Source organism: Podarcis tiliguerta (genome assembly GCF_965153285.1).
Source record: "Podarcis tiliguerta genome assembly, chromosome: 17".
NCBI classification, from domain to species: Eukaryota; Metazoa; Chordata; class Lepidosauria; order Squamata; family Lacertidae; genus Podarcis; species Podarcis tiliguerta.
Window position 1 is genome coordinate 38,417,174 of NC_139550.1, and position 22,615 is coordinate 38,439,788.

The 22,615-nt window shown below is 45.4% G+C and overlaps 1 protein-coding gene and 1 long non-coding RNA gene across 2 annotated transcripts in view; one reads left to right on the forward strand and one right to left on the reverse strand.

Moving 5' to 3' along the window:
• Positions 1-6,396: 6,396 nt before the first annotated feature.
• Positions 6,397-10,514, reverse strand: LOC310668174. The gene is made up of 3 exons (XR_014506642.1): positions 8,736-10,514; positions 8,074-8,235; positions 6,397-7,807 (listed from the first exon to the last, which is right to left on the reverse strand). It is a non-coding gene; the product is annotated as an uncharacterized lncRNA (long non-coding RNA).
• A 791-nt stretch (positions 10,515-11,305) lies between these two features.
• Positions 11,306-22,615, forward strand: part of GPR173 (G protein-coupled receptor 173) — a 70,650-nt gene continuing 59,340 nt past the window's right edge. Inside the window, exon 1 of the mRNA XM_083421025.1 lies at positions 11,306-12,391. Within this exon, the coding sequence (XP_083277151.1) occupies positions 11,319-12,391 (1,073 nt within the window). The 5' untranslated portion in view covers positions 11,306-11,318. The remainder of the gene's footprint in view (positions 12,392-22,615) is intronic.

Sequence of the window (22,615 nt, forward strand, 5' to 3'; positions counted from 1 at the left end):
AACTGTATGACAAAAACTGTATGCCAGTATTGCCAGTATATGCCAGTATTGCAGATAGAAAAACATACTGGGCATTATCCAACTAAACAGTTCTGCTAGCGAAAGGAGTTTTAGCTGCGCAGTGGAACTTCCCCACCTTCTTCCCCCTGCATGGGGTGTGCAAAGCAAGTAGAAGGAGGGGGATTTCCACGGCGCGACTAAAACTGCTTGCACTAGCAGAACCGTTCAGTTCCATACCATCATATACATAAATCCAATGCTTTTTTCTGGGGGGGACGCAGGGGTAAGCATACCCCTAAACATTTTAATAGCTGTCAACGTTTCCCGTTTTTTAAGGGACATTCCCTTATTCCGAATGGGATTCCTTGCAAGAAAAGGGAAAAGTTTACAGCTATGCATTTTGTGAATCTATGTTTAGCCTCACTGAGGGGCAGTATTTCAACATGAGTAGGAAAATGAGAGTACCCCTAAACATTTTTTTAAGAAAAAAGCACTGCATAAATGTGTATAACCATAAAGGTTTGTGTGTGTTTTACTCCATGTACACGCAGGAATCTAGCATCCATATGCAAGCTTGCATTTAAACAGCAAAGTGGCACATTTTGCTAAGCCAAAGTGATCATGCAGGCACCTGGAGAGGAGCTCACTGCCACTTTGCACCTCCCTGGTCCTTTTTGCACAACAGTGTTGCACTAAATTAAGTCAAGATTTGGCTTGGTGTGTTGCCTGAACTCGGACTTGTGTTTTAACATTCTCCTTATTAGGGATCGAATAATCTTTCAGTTTTGGTTCTCTCCATTTATATCCCCCCCCCCCCATGTTAAATTCAGTTCTCCACATTCATTTTACATTTTTTAAAAAAGATCCTCATTAAATTTCATTAGCATTTTAGTGTGGATTTCTCCTAATAAACACAGTTTTACATGCGTTTTGAGTATACATTTTTGCAATAGTTTCCTATCCCTCCTCATCACTGACCACATTCACACACTGAGAACCAGACCATTTTATGGAGTCAGTATAATTCCAATTCACTCTTTGAAAGCTTTGCATTACAAGCAACCCCAACCAATTTTGAAAAAAATGAAAATCAGCCCTGGAAGGCTGCATTTTTCAACAAAGTGATACATGGCAGACAGAGAAAGGTGCTTAACTCTTTCTTGTCTGGCTGTTTTTCCCCTGATCAACACAGCTGTTCTCCTCCTCACAATGGAGTTCCAAATGAGTTTGTAAAAGAGTATGGTAGTTATACATCTGGAGCGCTGCAGCAAGGGAAGCAGAGGGGATGTAAATGCTTTGAGCAATAACAAATCCACAGTAGGACATGGTTAATTACCCTCTCCATTTATTGTATTCCTCTGGTCAAAACAGAAGCTTCCTAATGCTGATTTTCATTAAAACAAACAAACTAGGTAACTGTTGGAGTAAAGGTTGCCCCATATCTATTGCAGATTCTGGAAGACATGCAATCCCATACTAGTTTGCATGGGTGCCAGTTTAAGAACCCATTTCACTTCTGCCCTAACAATGGACTCAATTATCCATTTTCTAAAGTGGTCACTCAGTTCATAAGTTTTCTTTCCACTAACATTTGTGAACAAGCTGTTGACTTAACAGAACTGGAAACCCATGGATATGTGCTTGTCAATTCTGGATTGTCCTTCATGCATCTGATGTAGTGGACTGGTCCGCTAGAGGTTATGCCGTAATTAATATTTTGTAAGGGTGTTTCCAGTCAGGGGTTTAATACTGTAAAAGGGTCACTGAGATATCACAAAATTGGCAGCGGGTTTTCTTTAAAAGGAACTTATCAGATTTCCCTCAGAAAGCGTAAATCTAGATTAAAATGTGAAGAAATACAGGCTGGCATTTTGATAATGTCTTAAACACATTCCAAAAATGTTGCATGCATGAGGAGCATCAGTCCAACCGTAAACACCCATCTGGAGCCAACAACCTAGTATTTAAGGTACCACAAATCTTTGTGTTGTTTTCACACAGACAACACTGCTAACGATTCTACATCTATGGCACCACCCTTGACTCCCTGACCTACATTTGAAATACTGTACAGGGCAATATTTTTCTAATCTGTGACTGAAGTTATGTGGTAAGGTACAAGGAAGACAATTAAAACAAAATACAGTATTCACTATTTCTCCCCTTTTTCTATTTGCAAGTAACTTTTTTTTTTTTTTACTGATCTAGGTCTGTGAGGACAGTGCAAACAGGGACAAATTATAAATGCAGATATTTGTCTACTAGGATTAAAGATGTGCCTGGTATATAAGTCATAGAAATTTATTGTGGCAAACACAAACACTGCCTGCAATTACCTATGTGGCTTTCTCCAGGAGTTATTAAATTTACACAACAATGCACATCTAGATGTGTGCAATGCATTAACAAACTGTGTGTGCATATGTGAGAGAGAGCACCATCAACCGCTGATCTGAAACACCTGGGGGCTTCACACTTATTCTACATGGCTACAGGTCCAGTATGTAAATACAGGGAAAAGGTCAAGAGCACTGATTAATTGTTGCCTAGATGACTGGATGTAAATTTTTTAAAAAAAAATCTTAGCGTATATGATAATGTCTCAACAAAATGTGTGTGTGTGTGTTGCTTTTTAGGTCCAGTCCTAGGATGAGCAACGTGGGACATAATCACAACATAATCACACCTGGGACAGCCAAGAAATAAGCAAATAATAGCTTCCCCACTACCACCATTCCTCAACACTGAATTAATGGTTGAGTGTGAAACACTCCAGTCTTTTCAACACCTCACCTTAGGGTATTTTGGTGGTCTCATCCTCTTGACACGTCCTGGAGGTAGTATGCTTACTTGGAAGGTATTTGCAGACAGAAGAAGCCTTCTGAGCTACCACACCTGAGCCCACCTCGTTTTATTGGTGTGGCCTCTTACGTCATTCTTCAAGTCCCTCCCTAGCTGTAAGGTGCAGCCCCTCTAAGAAAAAGGTGGGGATCCTTTTTTGTGGGGGGAGTGAAAAGCTTTGATTCTTCAGCTTTTATTTTTTTATGGGTCAATTTCTCATATACTCTCTTGAAGACAAACAAATATAAACACCTGAGGTAAGCAGCCCTTGCTGTGACATACTTTCACCAGGGCTTGTTTTCTTTTTTTCTCCTACTAACAGTCCCGCCTGAGAAAGTGACATCGTCCTGCTACTTGCACTGCAAGAGAGTATATGAGAAACTGGTGTGGCAGCTGGGTTGGCAGCCCCTGTTAATCTTCTCAGCATTTTAGTAAGGAAACTACAGTGGTACCTCGGGTTAAGTACTTAATTCGTTCCGAAGGTCCGTTCTTAACCTGAAACTGTTCTTAACCTGAAGCACCACTTTAGCTAACGGGGCCTCCTGCTGAGGTTCTGTCCTGAGCCCATTGCTGTCCAACATCTTTATAAATTACTTGGATTAAAGAATTGAGAGAATACACATCAAATTTGCAGGTTATACAAAACTGGGTGTCATGGACTGGCTGGATCCAGAGGAGTAGTGGGAGGCACCAGCAGAGGAATCCCCAAGGGAAGAAGGCTCAGAGCCAGGGGATTAGTGGTGGGACAACAATGAGTAGTCAGAGAGAGAAGAGGGAGAAGACTGGGAGGAGGTTCGGAAGCTGAAGAGCACTTAATGAGCAGGAAGAGTCTATGGCAGAGAGCAGTCCAGACTCAGAGGCAGGAGAGGAGGGGGACCAGGAGACAGAGATGAGGCAGGCTGCTGAAGAAGACAGGGGGTCTCCCCCTCCTGCTGCAACCAGCTCCCCTCCCCCCTGGTCTCCCAGAACCCATAGAGGTATGAAGGGGGTGGAGCAAATAGAGACAAGACATCAGAGCCTTAGGCCGCTGGGGAAGGAACTGCGACAGGAGCTTTGGTGAATGGTGGGGAGGCGGGGACCTTTCGTCCTCACAACTGCCTCATTGGGGCAAGACCTACTGGGAAGAGTTGCTGTGATCACTAGGCCTGCACTGTTTTGGGTTCTTTTAATAAAGTGTTTTAACTTCACTGACACCAGGTGTTTTATTGCTGCCCTTAACTTCAGCTCCTGACAGAGAGGTAGCTAATGCCACTGAAGACTTGGGATTCAAGATGATCTTAACAGATTGGAGAACTAGGCCAAAACTAATTTCAATAAGGACAAATGTAAGGTTCTGCACTTAGACAGGAAGAACCAACTGCACAAATGTAAGATCTGGCTTGAGAATGAGGGAGCTGGGTATGTTTGCCTGGAAAAGAGGAAACCAAGAGAAGATATGATTGCCATCTTTCATTATTGAAAGGACTCTCACATGGAGGATGGAGCAAGCTTGTTTTCTCCTTCTCTGAAGGGTAGGATTTGAACTAATGGATTCAAGTTACAAGAAAGGAGATTCCGACTAAACATCAGGAAGAACTTTGACAGTAAGAGCTGTTTGACATTGGAAGAGACTCCAACGAGAGCTGGTGGATGGTCACCTGTCATCGACACTTTAGTTGAGATTTCTGCATTGCAGGGGGTTGGACAAGATGATCCTTGAGGTCCCTACCATGATTCCATTATGACATAACTGTTAACTGTAATGTAAACTGTGTTGTCTATTATCTAAAATAATTTCAACCTATGGATTCCACATAATTGACATAGAACAGAATCCCTGCTTCACCCATAAGCATGCACTGAAAGGGTAGGGGATGGGGAAGAATTGAAGGACTCTGTAATCACCCTGATTGTGAGTACAACAGAATGTCTAAAAGGTGTTAAGACTTTGGCAACCCCAGCAGCAATCCTATGCACCGTTTTCTGGGAGCAAATTTCACTGAAGTCAGTGGAACCTATTCCCAAGTAAACACGCATTGCATCAGGGTGTGATCCACAGAGAGTGCTTTTGAATGTGTTCCATCCAGGGCTTTTTTCTGGTGGTACTCAAGGGAGTGTAGCACCAGCACCTTTCCCTCCCCCAGTAAGTGTGGCACTTACTGCAACAGCTTCATGGTGAGTACTGGTTCTATCAATCTGGGAGGAAGGATATACAGTGGTACCTCGGGTTAAGTACTTACCGTAATTCGTTCTGGAGGTCCGTTCTTAACCTGAAACTGTTATTAACCTGAAGCACCACTTTAGCTAATGGGGCCCCCTGCTGCTGCTGCGCCGCCACCGCGCAATTTCTGTTCTCATCCTGAAGCAAAGTTCTTAAGCCAAGGTACTATTTATGGGTTAGCGGAGTCTGTAACCTGAAGCGTATGTAACCTGAAGCATATGTAACCCGAGGTACCACTGTAGAGTGGAACCTCGGTTTTCGAACGTAATCTGATCAGGAAGTCTGTTCGATTTCCAAAATGTACAAAAACTGAAAATCAAAGTGTTGTCGGCAAAGTGAATGGTGAGAATGGAAAAATGTGCCACGGAAGCTGTTTGACTTCCAAAGTGCATTTGAAAATGGAAGCATTCACTTCTGGGTTTTTGGTATTTGGCTTCCAAAACGTTCAGCAGCCAAGACATTTGAAAACCAAGGTTCCACTGTACAGTGTTTAGGGAATGTTCTCATCTTGGGCTTTTGATTAATAAACTTCACTTTCTGATTTTGTATATATGATGCTATTTATAACACACCTAATCAAGCTTCCTGTGCTGGGTGTAGCAACCAACAGCTAGCTAGCTTGTGTATTTTTTGCTTATGATCACTAAACATACTAGATGTCTGCAGCAACCTGCTTTTCTGTTAAATATATTTTGATAAAACAATTCTGCTTGGCTATTCTGGGCTTGTTCTTTTAAACTGTTTTCCACTGTAATAACACACTAGCATGGTTTGGTGTTTGAAGGGTGGAGGAAGAACACACAAGAACACGGCTGTGTCTCATAAAGAAGAAAGTGCCTAGGTTTTGCCAAAAATGTTCTGTTTGGTTTTATCTTCTCTTCTTCTTCTTTGACGATCACTCGTAGCCAAGTAAGATTGTCTTCCACCAACATGGTTTTAATAGTGAGTCCGTAAGTGACTGTGGAGGCCAATTCTGGATCCACACATCCTTCCACAGTGGGGACATAGGTTTCCGGGTGGGAGTTTTATATGCCCTTTTTAATTATTTAAATAATTTATAGAATGCATGAATGCTCTTTGAATAATCAGTGTTGTCTGATTATGACTGGCTGGATCCAGAGCAATCTCCATGCAAATAAAACAGGATGAATGCTCAAGAAACAGGTTGTCTTGAAGTTCCTGTCATTGGTGCATTAGTGGCAGATTTAATAATGTCTCATCCACATATTGTTCTATAATAAATATAATAATATTTTTTTTATTTATACCCCACCCTTCCTGGTTCAAAAAAAGTGGGCTCAGGGCGGCTAACAACAAATTTAAAACACTGAATTGTAATACAAAATAGAAGCAGCATAAAATACAATATAAAAGCATGAATAACAATAAAATTCAAAGTTCAAAAATCAATTTGGGGGAAATCCATCCAATAAATATTAGATAGTCACCAGGGCTAGCTGGCTGAATTAGTCCTACTTGAGCCAGCAAGGAGGCCAGGGGAGAATTAGCTGTGGGGTCCCAGAGCGGGTAATCTTCATAAAAGGGAGGGGGAGGGAAGAGAAGGGAAATAAAAGATCAGGCTGAATTCAGATTAAAGGCCAGGCAAAATAGCTGTCTTACAGGCCCAGTGAAAGGAGGTTAAATCCTGTAGGGCCCTAGTCTCATGGGACAGAGCATTCCACCAGGTCGGAGCCATCACTGAAAAGGCCCTGGCCCTGGTGGAGGATAGTCCAACTTCCTTAGGGCCTGGGACCTCTAAACTATGGTTATTCATGGACCTCTGTGGGGCATACCAGGAGAGGTGGTCCCATAAATATGAGGGCCCTAAGCCACAAAGGGCTTTAAAGGTCAAGACCAGCACCTTGAACCTGACCCTATACTCCACCGGGAGCCAGTGTAACTGGTAAAGCACTGGGTGAATATGCTCCCATGGCAGAGACCACGTGAGGAGCCTCACTGCAGCATTCTGCACCCGCTGGAGTTTCTGGGACAGCTTCAAGGGCAGCCCCGCGTAGAGCGAATTACAGTAGTCAAGCCTGGAGGTGACCATCGAATGGATCACTGTGGCCAGATCGGGGCGGAAAAAGTAAGGGACCAACTACTTGATGTGGTGAAGACCAAACTGCGGGAGGCAGTGGAAGACAGGAGTGCCTGGTGTGCTCTGGTCCAGGGGGTCACGAAGAGTCGGACTAAACAACAACAAATGGTATATTTCCAAGGTGTCCTTCATTAATCCTTTTAGCTCTCTGGACACATTTCCTTCCGAATCTCCATATTCTCTCCTTTGAACACAAAGACATTTTCTATCAACAGAATGGCCCCCATCATTCCAGAAGATATTGGCCTCAATCAGCATCTTGCTTTTTTGCATGGAGCACACTACCTTTATTATTTCCTGTATGGCAGTGTAACCACAAGATCACTTACTGCCTTCCTTGCTATTTCTATTAGCATGTTTAAAGTTGAGAGTTATAATCTTTGTTGTGAAGATGCAATCACATCTGGACTGTTTGATTTTTCAGCCTCCTAGCAGACACCTATTTTGTGCTTAGCCTTTTAGTTAGGTGGGTTGGATTTGTCCTTTTTATAAGCAAACAGTTTAAGTTCTTCTTTTATTGCTGTTCCTATATTTGGTTTTTATTTTATTTATTTATTTATATCCCATTTGATTATAAAAAAGAAAACCCCTCTGAGCTGTTTATAATTTTCCTGTACCATACTTTGTAAGTCGTTTGAGTCATTTTCGTGTAAAAAGCAATGAATAAACTTAATACAGTGGTGCCTCGCAACACGAAATTAATTCGTTCTGCGAGTTTCTTCGTCTTGTGAATTTTTTCGTCTTGCGAAGCACCACTGTGCATTGACGGTTTCCCATAGGAATGCATTGACGGTTTTTTAAAAAAGGCGCAAGACGTTTTCGTCTTGCGAAGCAAGCCCATAGGGAAATTGGTCTTGCGAAGCAACTCAAAAAACGAAAAACTCTTTCGTCCTGCGAGTTTTTCGTCTTGCGAGGCATTCGTCTTGCGAGGTACCACTGTAAATGAATAAATAACTCTCACAAATAAGAAAATACCAGATTGATTCCCAATTTGCTTAGAGAATAATCAGTGAGATCTACTGCTGAGATTACTATCAGGTTTAAAGACAGTGGCATAGCTGATATGTCTACTACATTTAGAATCTCAGTATTGCACCTTGCCAACAAAGAGACATCACCTTGCCAACAAAGGTCCGTATAGTAAAAGCTATGGTTTTCCCAGTAGTGATGTATGGAAATGAGAGCTGGACCATAAAGAAGGCTGATCGCTGAAGAATTGACGCTTTTGAATTATGGTGCTGGAGGAGACTCTTGAGAGTCCCATGGACTGCAAGAAGATCAAACGCATCCATTCTTAAGGAAATCAGCCCTGAGTGCTCACTGGAAGGACAGATCGTGAAGCTGTGATTCCAATACTTTGGCCACCTCATGAGAAGAGAAGACTCCCTGGAAAAGACCCTGATGCTGGGAAAGATGGAGGGCACAAGGAGAAGGGGACAACAGAGGACGAGATGGTTAGACAGTGTTCTCGAAGCTACAAACATGAGTCTGACCAAACTGCGGGAGGCAGTGGAAGACAGGAGTGCCTGGCGTGCTCTGGTCCATGGGGTCACGAAGAGTCGGACACGACTGAACGACTAAACAACAACATTGCACCTTTCCTTGTTTCTGCATCTAGAACTTGTATCAGCATCTGCCACTAAATTTTCCCACTACCCAGATGCCCTCCACATTCTGCTCCTCTTGTTGATACAAGTACTGTACAAGTAGATTATAAACTATGCCTTATATTTCTGCCCATTTCCCAGGATACTCTGACCTTTGCTTCTGCAGCTTAGCAGTTTCCTGCTCTCTTAAAAGATCCTTATCCATTCTCCTTTGCTGCTACATATTTTATGCCTAGAACTCCCTTCTTGAGTGCATACACCTCTCATATTTCAATTCTTGTTTTCGTGATACTTGTATTTAGAATCAACTCTCCTCCAATAAAACTAAGCCTACGTGGGAGCATGTGATGTCATTTGTTCACATTCATCCCTGGTTAAATTTATTTATTCCCCACAATCTTTCTTTCTTTCTGTTGTTGCCCCATCCACACTGGTTTACTGTGTGTTTGCAGCCATTTGTACTCCCATTTAATTTGTATAGTCCACAAGACATTAACCACCCCCGGGCTCCAAACTGCTCCATTCAGGATCACAGGTTATTGTTTTGGTGATTTGGATGGGTGGATCAATTGTTACTAGTCCTCTTTCCATGCCCTCTACTTCCCCAATTCTTTAATTTATATTCTGTCTGTGCTTGTAACTATTTTAAATACACTCCTAAGTAAAGCTATCAACACCCAGTAGCTCCCAAATATCTCTAGGTATGTGTATGTCCTAGTATTTTGGGGTCTTGCTTCACCATTGAAGATGAAGCTGGAAGCCACAACCCTAAAACCTCTGTTATTCCAAGGATTTTGCTCTCCCCACCCCCAGTTATTTTTATAAGTATTACATACTTTAGGACGTACTAGTCCCAGAAGATAGATCCATCCCAGAATAGTGTTGAAAATATGGGCTGCAAGATACTTCTACACACCAACTTTTGAATTGGTCTCTAATTAGTTATTGCTAGGAGAAAGATTTCCAAAGATTTCATATGCTAATCCCTATAAATTAAATATTTTGGCTACTGGGTTTTTACTTCAATAACAAAGATTTGAATTGAATTGAAATTAAGTTACTTTTCTCCATCTTAATCCAAATAAACAGCCCTAAATAGCCTCGGCCCAGTATACCCGAAGGAGCATCTACACCCCCATTGTTCAGCCCGCACACTGGGGTCCAGCTCCGAGGGCCTTCTGGCAGTTCCCTCCCTGCGAGAAATGAGTTTACAGGGAACCAGGCAGAGGGCCTTCTTGGTAGCGGCTCCCACCCCTGGAACACTCTCCCATCAGATGTCAAGGAAATGAGCAACTATCTGACTTTTAGAAGACATGTGAAGGCAGCCCTGTTTAGGGAAGTTTTTTAATGTTTGGTGTTTTATCATGTTTTTAATATTCTGTTGGGAGCTGCCCGGAGTGGCTGGGGAAACCCAGCCAGATGGGAGGGGTATAAATAAATTGCTGTTGTTGTTATTATTACAAATAACTACAAATGCATTTTCAACTGTTCATCTTGAAAATACATTTGTTGCATAGTACTTAATTCCTATCAGGAAGGTTGCTGTCATTTTAGAAATGTGTGGCGAATCCTAGAATGTATCTGCCACATGAACAGTTGGGATGGAAGACTTCAGGTCAGCCTTACTGGAGAACTGGATCGGACACCTTTGCTACCATGTACAGATTTTCGAAATTCTGAAAATTCAGGATTTTGGCTGCGCTGCATAGTGCGACAATAGAAATATATGCATGTATGGAGGGCATATTGAGTTTAAAAAGGTGATGATTCGTGGGCACTGGCTTGTATTCGACTAACCCCCTTTCCGGGCGCCCCTGGAGAGGCGAGGGGGTCACGCTCGCTTACGGGGGGCCGCGTTCTTGCGCTTGCCGGGTGCCACCCTGGATGCAGCCGAGCCTCGCTTTCGGAGCTTAATGTTTGAGGACGTTTTCGGGTCGGGCCCGCTGCCAGGCACCATCTCCATCTCGGCGGCTTACGTGCCGGGGCTGACGGAGGCCCGGGGAACCCGCGCCCTGCCCCGCCGGCCCCTTGCTCTCCATCCCCGCTTCTTTCCGCGCCCATTTGCTGGCCAGCCGCGTCAAGGCGCACGGCGCGCGTGGCGGAGCGAAGGGACAGCGGCGCCCAGGACCCGCTCACGGCCGGCCGGCCGGCCGGCGGGCGAGGGGGACCCGCGGGCGGACGCCGCGCACCTGCCGCCGCCGCCGCGCCGGGGCTTCCCTTCCTCGGGGCCGGCGGGCGCCGGGCTGGGCAGCGGCCGCCCAGGAGGAAGGCGCCCTTTCTCCGCGCTTCGGCGCGCTCTGGAGCGGAGCCGCGGCGCGAAGAAGAGGCCCGCCGCCTGCCCTCCGGTCGCCGCGCCGCGATATCGCTCGGCGAGAGGAACCTCCGCGTCCGCGGCCTCGTCGCTTCTGAGGGAGGGAAGGAGAGCAAGGCCTGCCTCGCCGTTCCATTGGCGCCGGCGCCGCTCTGCCCGCCCGGCCGGCCGCCCCGCCTCCGTCCCGCCGCCGCCCCCGCCGCCGCCTGGGCGAGAGCAGCCGCGTCTGTCTGCGCCGCCGGCCTCCCTCCGCCGCTCGCCATGGCCCGCGCGGGGGCCGCCTCCTCCCCCGCGCCGCCGCCCCCGCTGCCCGCCTTGCCCCTGGCTCGGGAGGCGGCCGCGGCGGAGGAGGAGGACGACGACGAGGAGGAGGAAGACCCCCCGTCCCGGACCCTGCTGCCCCGCTCCTCCCCGGTGCCCAGGCCCCAGCACCCCGCCGCCGCCGCCGCCGCCGGCGGGGGAAGCAGCTCCTCCTCGGGCGACGAGGACGAGGAGCAGCCGCAGCCGCAGCAGCCCGAGCCGCGCCAGCCGCCCCCTCGCTTGCCAGGGCCCCTCTGCCCGCAGCCCCCGGGCCCGGCTGGCCCGCTCTCCCCGCACGGCCAAGGGCAGCAGCAGCAGCCCCCGCCGCCTGTCCCCGCCGCCGCCGCTGCCCCGGAGGAGCCCTCCCAGAGTGCTGCAGGCCGGCACGTGCTGTTCGCCGATGCCCTGGGGCTGCCCTTGGCCCGCTGGCGGCGCTACCAGCCCTGGCCGCCCCCCTCTCCCGAATCCCCCCCTGAGGTGGTGCCCCCCTCGGCCTCTTCTCAGCCCCCCTCCCCTCCTGCCCCCTACTTTCTGCCCTCTTTTGTGCTGCAACCGGCGGGGCAAGGTGAGGAGGAGAAGCTTGGGCGCCTGCGCCAGGCCAAGGTGGAGCTGGAAGAGTTGCTGCCCCCAGAGCCAGGGGAGCCCCGGGTGTTGCGTGGCACCGTGCGGGTGCTCAACGTGTCTTACCACAAGGCTGTGCATGTGCGGGCCAGCCGAGACCGCTGGCAGAGTCACCGGGACTACCCTGCCCTCTATATTCCAGGGGGTTCACCCGACGGGGGCCTGACGGACCGCTTTGCTTTCCGCCTGGAATTTGGCGATGAGGATGAGGAAGAGGAAGAGGAAGGAGGGCCCCGGCTTGACTTTGTGGTGCGGTACCAGACCGAGGAGGGCGTCTACTGGGCCAACAATGACGGCAGGAACTACAGTGTGGTGCTGAAGGGGGCTGCACCTTCCCAGGGTGTGCCAAAGAGGTCTGGCAAAGAGGGCGAATCACGAAGACTCAAGAGCTGTATGAGGCCAATCAAAATCAGGTAATGCCCCTCAGTGGTCTATGTGCCCATTTCCAAAAGCTCTTGGCACCTGCACCCAATCCTTGGCCTGGGCCCTTCTGCTCTCACATCCCTCATGAATCCACTAGATACTACTCTGTTCAAAAGAGGGGGTTGGAACCAAAGTTTCTTGCTTCCTTAGCCCTGTGAGATATCGCTCAGCCCCTTTCAGGATAGAACATCTTGCCCAGCAGTATTGTTTCCCAGTTTGCTTGGACCCGATGTGCAGTAACCTCTAATATTTGCAAATTGGAGATGCTCTTTTAGGTCACAAATTTCCTTTTGAAGAGAGGGACTAGCTACAGTTTTTTGTTTGGCTTTTTTTTGCTAAAAGGAAACATAAAATATATGGTGTATTAATTTAAGCACTAAGTAGGCTTGTCTCAAAGGCTCTCCTCCTATCTCTGAACTGCTTTTAATGGGTCCCCTTTTCCTCTTTGTCTCTCACTTGTACCAATGATTCTTTAGTGAAATAAGGGCATCCCTAGGGGAGGTGCAAATAGTTGTCAGAGGTGTCAGCTTGGTTTTGGCCCCTCCCAGATAATGCCTTAGGGTATTTTCACACATGGCCCTAAAAACACCATTGAGTTCATATGTTAATGTGTAGAATGTGGAAGAGAACCATTTTAAGGCAAACATGTATACTAGTTACTGTTGGTTTTGCATACTGATTACAGAAAAGCAAAGTCTTTTCAAGGCAGTTCAGCAGTTAGATGTGGCAGGCATGATCACTGCACACACTGGTGTTTGTCACTTGTAGATAACATACAGATGTTTAAAGTCATCTGTACAGATGTTTAATCTGTACACATTAATTTGTCAATCTTGGTTGGTCCACGTTTTTTAGGCCTTGTTCTTGCTTTGATGTTAAATCTATGTGTGACTTATACCACTTCAGACTGAAGATGGAGGCTCATATGAACCATCACCACCCAACTGTTCTTCCCTGTACACATGTCATTGTTTGCTGATAACCCAAAATCTGCTATCTAAGGTGATCAGCCATTTGGTAGGCTGAAGCCAATTGCTTCACATAACAGATTTTGTGGTATCATTAAGGGATAGTGACTTTTGAGTTATATGTTTACCACTATACCAGAAGGGCATTGCTTGGATTTTACTGTAGGAAATGATGGTGTGTGCATGCACAGGTGTCGCCCCACTTACATGGGGGTTACATTCCGGGTCCCCCCCCCAATAAGTGAAATCATGTAAAGTGGGAAGCAGCCTCTAAATGCCGATTTCCTCCTCTCCAGCTCTCTCTCCCATTCTCTCCAATCCAGACCAAAATATTTAGGGGCTGGAGGATGCATGAGAAAGTGGCTGTTGCTGTTGCGCTACCCCTCACGCCAGCTGTTAGGTGAGGAGGCTGAGCAGCGTAAACAAAGCCCTGCTGCTGCTTCGGTCTCTTTGGGGCTTCCTCCGCCCTCTCTGACATCCTCTTTGGGCTCTGGGAAGAGTCTCCTTGCAAGCCACAAGGACTTTTCAGCTCTCTCCTACCATTTTCCGGTGTGATTCTATTTATTTATTTATTTTATTTCCTGGCACCGTGTGTATACACAGTTGCACATGAGTAGAATGTGTGTAAGTGGGGAGATGCCTGTAACTTCAAGTTTAGCCTTTAGTGGCTTGTGTGAAAACCAACTTACGTGAAGAACCCAGAGCCAGCACTACCCCACTTTGTTAAGTACTGTAACAAAGTAGAGTGTGACAGACATTGTGATCACCACCACTGCTAAGTATACAAACAGAATGATAAACAGTTCTGTGTTCCCCCTCCATTTCCTTCCTTTGTTGTCTTAGTTTTCATGAAGAACCCAGAGAACTTCAGGTTTTTGTTTGTGGTAGACAGGCAAAAACTACTGAGGCATTTCAGGGCTACTGTCCATTTAATTACACGTTTCCTGTATTTCATTACTTCCCGTTGATCAACAGAAAGCAATAAAGAAGGACTTGCAAATGGGATACTTTATTAGCATTAGACAGAACCTTTGCTGACTGGGACAGATTTGTGAGCAAATGTGGTGCAAGAATACTGTCCATGGGAAAGGCCATTGAAGGATATTAAAAGACTGCATTAAATGTGATGTGTAGCCTTTGTCTTAATTCCTTTTTTATGCTAATAATCAAAATTTTAATTGGACCAAAGGGCTCCAATCTGGAAGCAACCCCTCACACACTCTGATTCTCAAAAAAATATATAAAATAAAACCTTCCTACTACTATGTAACATTGATTTGGCCTGTGGTGTTTCAGAAGGCACTTCCACTTTGCCAAAGCCTTCAGACGCAGGATAGAGTAGCAAGCTGGAAGAAGATAGTGCTCTTGTACCTTTAATAGTTGTACAGAAGAGGAGATTTCAGCAGATGTTCCTTGAATGACAAGCTATACCCGCTGAAATCACAGGAGTGTGAAAGTGTAGAATTCCTATCCTATTTTTTTCATTTGGCTCTGCTATAACAGGAGGAGAAAGAAGATGGCTGGTTAAGCAGATAGGGAAACCACAAGGGGTGGGGGAAGCAACAACTCTAGAATTGAAGTGACAGCCAGCCTGTTCCCTCAGTTGTGGGCCTGGAGAGGGAGCAAAACGCTCCCACTACAGGGGCCAAAAACAATTCCCTTGACTTGAAGCAAGGTTTCTCTGTGAGTAACTATCTGCTCATGACTAAGGGTCTGCTCACAAGCAAGTCAAGGTAGCAGGGACTGGGTGTGACTGGCTGGGGAGAAGAACATGGGAGTAGCCAGATTTTTTTGCAGGCTTTTGTTAGGGCAGGACAGAACCTCAGTTAGTTAAGTATTTTTATTGATTTTTATTGATTGGGGGGGGCAACTCCCCCCCCCGGCTATGCCCATGGAGAAGAAGGGGAGACCGAGGAAGAAATTCTGCAACTAGAGAGAGGTGGAACCCCTTTCCTGCTGGCTCGGGCCAAAGAGGCTTCAACCATCTCCTTGCTCCCTCGCATTGTCCTATTAGCACTTTGGGAACAGTACAGAAATGCAGAGGCTTCTTGGAAATCTTCAGGGTTATTGTAATGTGTGAGGTCTAACCATTTTGATCTGTTGTATGTTCCCCGGATAATGACAAGGGACTTGCCTTTTTTTTTTTTTTTGTCCTAGTTATATCTGGGAAAGCACAAGCAGTTGTTTTTCTTGCCTTGGGATAGGTTCAAAATGTTTGTGTTCCCTTGAGCTATGTCTTCTAAAAAGTGATGGTAATACCATGGTACCTCGGGTTACATATGCTTCAGGTTACATAGGCTTCAGGTTACAGACTCCACTAACCCAGAAATAGTACCTCGGGTTAAGAACTTTGCTTCAGGATGAGAACAGAAATCATGTGGCGGTGGCAGCTGGAGGCCCCATTAGCTAAAGTGGTGCTTCAGGTTAAGAACAGTTTCAGGTTAAGAATGGACCTCCGGAACGAATTAAGTTCTTAATCCGAGGTACCGCTGTAATTAAATAATACTTATTTCTAAAAGTATGGAGAAGGATGAACATGTATCCATCTTGAGCCTTAGGATAGAAGAAGTGATTATCTAGAAATTATTAGATTATCTAGAAATACAGGATTTTGGTGACCACATAAAGCATGGGAGGAAGAAGAAGAAGAAGAAGAAGAAGAAGAAGAAGAAGAAGAAGAAGAAGAAGAAGAAGAAGAAGAAATGGGTTAATTTTTGCATTTTATTCAGTGCTAGCATTATATGTGACATTTCACAAAGCATAAGGGTCCCTGCACTGAGGAGTTTTCAATCTGAAATTCAGTATAGGGGAAACAACAAGGGGAGGGAAGTGGAAGCATGGGGTAAACACATAACATGCCATTGTTTCAGTTGTACATGCTTTGACTTAGTTACAGAACTAAGGAATTGTGCCAAATGCTTCATGGAAAAGATAGATTTTGAGAATGAATTTAGGAGACATAAAAGGCCTCATACAGGTGTTCTGGGATGCAGGTCCAAGCATATGGGAGAGGAAGGGAGAGTTTTGTTGTTGCAAGAATTTGTAGCAAGCACTTTGACTACTTTAAAAGCACTATGTGAAAGACTAACTTCTATTATTAAACATTTTAAAGCATTGGCTACTTGATTGATGTTTTGCATATTCCATTGGTATTTATGTTGTTGGCTTGGAGGGAAAGAGTGCTGAGATTATTGGGACTAGGATGGGTGAAGGGCAAGGGTTCATAATGTTTTCTTTTTATTATTACAAAAGTATTTTTCTTCTAATAAAGTAAAAAACAAAATTATATATATTTTTATCAAAATATTTAAAATGAATATTAAAATGTGCATGTGCAGAGGGAAGAAGTAAAGACAAAATGCTTGAAACTTGTTTTATTTGCAGCCTCAGATGGAAGCATGTGATCTTTGTGGTCTCTTGACTCTACTGATGATAGTATATAAAGTGAGCAGATGGTATCAGTGGAAATCCCCACCGCCCTTCACCTGCAGGATTGTGTTATATTTGTAACTTGCTTTCTCAGGTGATATTTCTTAACTAGGGTGGAAACGACCACAGAACCATGCTCTGTTCTGTGTCTCATGTTGTAGACTGAATCTGGGTGGAGACAGATAACATTTTAACAATGATGACAGCAACCTCTTCACTAGTGGGGTGTAACTTACCTTAAGTGCACATATAATATTAAGTTGAATGCTGGATTATTCTCCCTTCCCCTCATGCTTCAGACAGCTATCTACTTTTCATGTTTTTATGTTCATCTTTCACGTGGACTCTCCTTTCTTGGAGGCTTTTAAGCAGTGGTTGGAGGGGCATCAGCCATGGATGCTTTAGCTAAGATTCCTGCATTGCAGAGGATTGGACTAGATGACCCTTGGGGTCCCTTCTAACTCTACAATTCTATCATTCTATTCCTCTCCCCACCTCCCAAATAATCTAACAACGTTTCAGATTTGCTCTGTAGATGGAGGAGAGGTTTATTGGTGAGGTCATGGACACTTGTTAATAATTTTCCCCCGTTGCAAACTAAATTATAATGAAAACTTGCAGAACCATTTTTAAGTTTGTCTCAGGATGGAAAAATATACTTGTGTTTTGAGGCTTCTGTTTTTGAACGCGCCTCAGAAGTCGAACGGCTTCCGCTGTGTGTTTTTCAATTTTCTCAATTGAATTTGCAGACAGCCTTTTGCACCTTGGTTTTTGAATGTTTTGGAACTCGAATGGTCTTCCAGAACAGATTATGTTCGAGAACCGAGGTACCACTGTACCAGTTATCTTTGAAGGGGACAAACCAATGATAAATGCTCCTGTGCATGCCTCATTGAAATGAGCAGGGACTGCTTTTGATCAGCTCCCATTCATTTCAATGGGGCTTGGATCGAAAAAGCTTCTGTTGGATTATGTCTTAAAATTTCAAGCAAAGGGCAGGGACAAAACAATAGCAGCACAGAAAGGCAGGCAGAGAGAGAAATGCACGCACATCCATGAATTCTGCCAAACTCTGTAAGCATCTGAATCTCTTCCACATCCTCCCATTTTGTTGATAAGATAAGGATCAGTTTATCAGTCCCCACTTGCTTTGTTGGGTGTTCTGGGCCTTTTCTTGGAATTACTTTATGTTCAATTAAGTTACATAGCACCCAAACCCAGAGCTTGGGAATTTGTCGTTATGATTGTATGGGCTTTGCACTAACAAGTAAAGAGCAAAACTCTGCAGCAGGGTAACCTCAGTTCTACAGCAAACAAAGCTGAATACTGAGACACGTATAAATTCTACAGAATTCCCATATATTTGCTTATTTGGCAAAAAGTATTCTGCTTCCGCTACATGGAAGAAAGAAGAATTTGGCAGGATACTGTCCTTTTCCCTGACAAGTACCGTATTTTTCACCCTATAGGACACACTTTTCCCCCTCCAAAAATGAAGGGGAAATGTGTGTGCGTCCTATGGGGTGAATGCAGGCTTTCACTGAAGTCTGGAGAGCGAGAGGGGTCGGTGTGCTTCCTAGGCTTGCGAATAGCAGCCTGCATCCCGAAGCCTGGGGCGAGCTGAGCAGCGCGCCCCGGGCTTCGGGCAGATATCCGCAAGCCTGGGGAGCCTGGCGGGAGTTCCCGCCGGCCTCCCCAGACTTGCGGATAGCAGCCTGTTTTGGGGGCTGGGGTTGGGGGAAGCTCGGGCTTCCCCCACCCCAGCCCTGCGCCTGGGGGGGGGAAATATTTTTTTCCCCTTTATTCCCACCCCCAAAAAAACTAGGTGCGCCCTATGGGCCGGTGCGCCCTATAGGGCAAAAAATACGGTAAATATTATTTCTCCATATGCCTTTTGAGCTTTCATCAGACATTGGCAGCACAGCTTCAGGTTTCTATTTGCAGCCGTCAGGGTTAGAAACTTGATTTTAAAAAATAAAGCAGAGGTTTGGAAGATGCTGAATTCTGAGCTTTTCCTGCCTTTCTGTGCTATACCCATAGTTCAGACATGGCTATAGGACATATGGAAGTTGTGTTTGATGATGGACTCTAGATAGCTGCACCTGTTGAGGAAGGCAGAAGTAGTTCAGTAACCCCTTAAATCTTGCTTTCCCTTGGGGATGCGTGAAACTACTGCTAACTAAGTTGGTCTTAATGCTTCAGAAAGATTTAAATGACAAGAGACTGGTAGTTTCTCCAGTAAAGCATTCAAGGTTTCAAAGACCCACATTAACCTGAGTGTGGCAGTTAGTTTCTAAGAGATTGTTACTGAGGCTCAAGCATGCCTGGAAGCCATATTTTTTTCTGATCAGTAAACCCGGTCTACCCACCCCCCTTCCTAGACATTTAGAGTTGTGACTGAAATATATGCTGCACATGCAGTGTTAGAAACTCAGCTATATAAGCTAATCACCAAATGACACCTTAAACCAGTGGTTTTCAACCAGGGTGCCATGATGGTCAGGGGTGCTGCGGGCAACATTGACCTCTGTCCCTCTTCCCCTCCCTCCTCTGATATCCTCTCATGTCTCTGCCTCCCAGAGGCTTGCACAGCTGTTTATTGCAGCAGCCCTGGCTTTGTTGCCTCTGGAAGGCACCTCTGTTTGGGGTGTGGGGAGGGTTAGCTTAGAGACCAGGGATGGAAGCAGCAGCTGCCCAGAGGACTCTCAAGGAGAGGAGGCTGAGGGAACACTCCAAAGGGTGAGAGCCTGCTAGCTCTGCAGGCAAGGGGTGACATAACTGGGTTCCTGAGCCCCTCAGGAGTGTCACAGGAAGAATGTAGTTGCTTAAGGGAGCCGTGGACTCAAAAAGGTTGAAAACCTCTGTCTTAAACCTGGGTTACAGTTGCCACAATGGAATGTCTAGGTGCCATTTTTGTTGTAATACTGTTTATTGTTGTTGTTGTTGTCATAGGGATTAATTTAAGAGTGCGGTGAACCATGTACTCCTTGGAGAAAAAAAGGTGATGCAGTATATAAATGCAATAACTAAGGTCTTCTGCTTACCTGCTTAAGAAAGCTGGAGAGGCCAGTCCGATGGAGATGTTAGTCACCAACCTTTCATTCAGAGATCTCCACGTAGTCACAATTTGACCAGTGCCAGTAGCAAGATGCACCTGGTGCCTGGGGAATTTCAGACACTGTGCACATGTTCAGATGCACTCCAGCTACCTTTATTACTTCTTTACCTGCTCTGAACCTGAGTTCTGGTGTTGAAAGCACATTCTGGGATAGAATTGTAATGGGATCTAGCTCAAATTAAGAACCCTCTTAAATGTTTTCTGGGCATGGATTAGGATCCTCAGGTTTTATTGAGGATGTCTGGGATGGCAAAGGAGCCTTGACTCAGAAGACTGTGTCTGGAGTGGATAAGGGAAATTAACAAAATCTTCTTTAAATATCATTTCAAAATATATTCACAATGTGTTATCTGTCTGTGGTTCAGTTGAGATGCAAGGTGCTTCCATGAGTACCCCTAAAAAATTTAAATCTTTTTAGTCATTCTCATTATGGGGTGCAACCTCAATTAATTGTTAGATGGTGAAAACAGAAAGAATCACATCATTCCCCCCCCCCTTTTCCTCAGAAGAGCTAATGAAATTGGCATTTGACAGGTAGGAGAGTTCATGGATTGCAGAGGCTGTCCAAGATAGGGAGGCTTTGTCCAAAAATGCATGCACAGTTTTAGACAGTTGTGTACAATGTGGTAAATGAGGCTGAAGTGGCACAATCTGTTCTATGCACAGAGCAGGCTGCAGCTACCACATACCAAGTGAGAAAGAGAAGCCCAGCTATCTTGTCGGTTCTACAGAATGCAGTGAAAACATTGCTTGCTCCTCTTCCTTGAGTAACAAGAAGAATTTGTTTACCTGCCCAAGGGTGGGTCAAACTAGGCTACCATGCTAAGAGAATGAGGTTGTCACCTTCCTCTTTCCACCTACAGTGCCTCTGTCTTTAGGCAAAAGGCTGTCCACTTGCCCTGTTTTTTTCTACAGCTACATCCAAGTAAGGGTGGAGGGGTAGTATTGGAAGGGGCAGGCAACCTGTAGAACTTTCGTTCTCCTTTGCATTTTTCCATTATGGGCCATTATGGATACACTTTGATGGAGTTCTTAGTCTGGGCATATAAAATCTAATTTATTTCTACTCTGTAAATTAATTGAAGGTAAAGGTAAAGATAAAGGACCCCTGACAGTTAAGTCCAGTCGCGAACGACTCTAGGGTTGCGGCGCTCATCTCGCTTTACTGGCCGAGGGAGCCGACGTTTGTCCACAGACAGTTTTTCCGGATCATGTGGCCAGCATGTCTAAGCCACTTCTGGTGAAACCAGAGCAGTGCATGGAAACGCCGTTTACCTTCCAGCTGGAGCGGTACCTATTTACCTACTTGCACTTTGATGTGCTTTCGAACTGCTAGGTTGGCAGGAGCTGGGACCGAGCAACAGGAGTTCACCCCATCGCGGGGATTCGAACCACCAACCTTCTGATCATAACAGCCCCTGAGGAAAGTATGGTCTCTAGCTTAAAGCAAGCAGTGTTTGGGCATCTGAATTCCTGAGTTCTGTTCCAAAACAAGAGAGAGTTCTACACAAGTTGTGACCTACCAAGTTTATCAGCCATTGGTGGCAACTTGCCCGGTGCTGGGTCCGCCCTGCCCCCCGGCTGTTCCAAGTGATCTGCAAAACCAGGAATTCCAATGAACCCCCGGAAATCTGCCATACTTGGTTGGTGGGTTGTATTTGATCTGTTTGTTGAAATGTATTTTGCAAAATCTGTGAATCTTGTCCCCCAATTTGAAGAAGACTGAGAAGAGAAGGGGATGTAAACATTGAATCTGTGTCAAACTTACATTTTCCATTGGGTGATAAGACGCAAGTTACTAACTTATCACTGCCACTCACACATGTCTGCTCTCACTGTCTAGAAATCCTCACAGACAGGCAGGTGACACATTTGTTCTTTACCTTGTCTGTGTTCCTGACCTCAACCTTTCTCCTCTGTCATCTTCAGAAAGGTTTTGATTCCCCTGAACTGTGGTGATTTGCCACAGTTATTTGTCTACACCGGTGTGAGTGAAGCTCTTTGTTCGTTCGTATGAAACTCCTCCTACCCTAAGACCCTGTACAAAGTCTTTTCTCTAGATTCCTCTATCCAAGGATGGACTGTTATCTGCAAGAAGAAGAGCCTTAGTAGTCCATCCACATAGTCTTCACTTCCTAGAGAAGGTTGCTTGACTCAGTCTTTTCTGCACTTAGGGGGATAGTCCTCTTCAGAAGAAATTTGGGCTGCCAGGAAAAACTGCTTTATGCCTGTTGCTAAAGTGATCTTGTATTACTGAGTTTCAATTTTTTTTCTATCAATCGTTTTAATTATTACTGTAGCGGATCCATCTAACCACCCCCAATTTAAAGAGAGTGCACCCACCTCACTGTACGCCAGTTATACGAAGTTAGAATCATAGAATCATAGAGTTGGAAGAGACCACAAGGGCCATCGAGTCCAACCCCCTGCCAAGCAGGAAACACCATCAGAGCACTCCTGACATATGGTTGTCAAGCCTCTGCTTAAAGACCTCCAAAGAAGGAGACTCCACCACACTCCTTGGCAGCAAATTCCACTGTCGAACAGCTCTTACTGTCAGGAAGTTCTTCCTAATGTTTAGGTGGAATCTTCTTTCTTGTAGTTTGGATCCATTGCTCCGTGTCCGCTTCTCTGGAGCAGCAGAAAACAACCTTTCTCCCTCCTCTATGTGACATCCTTTTATATATTTGAACATGGCT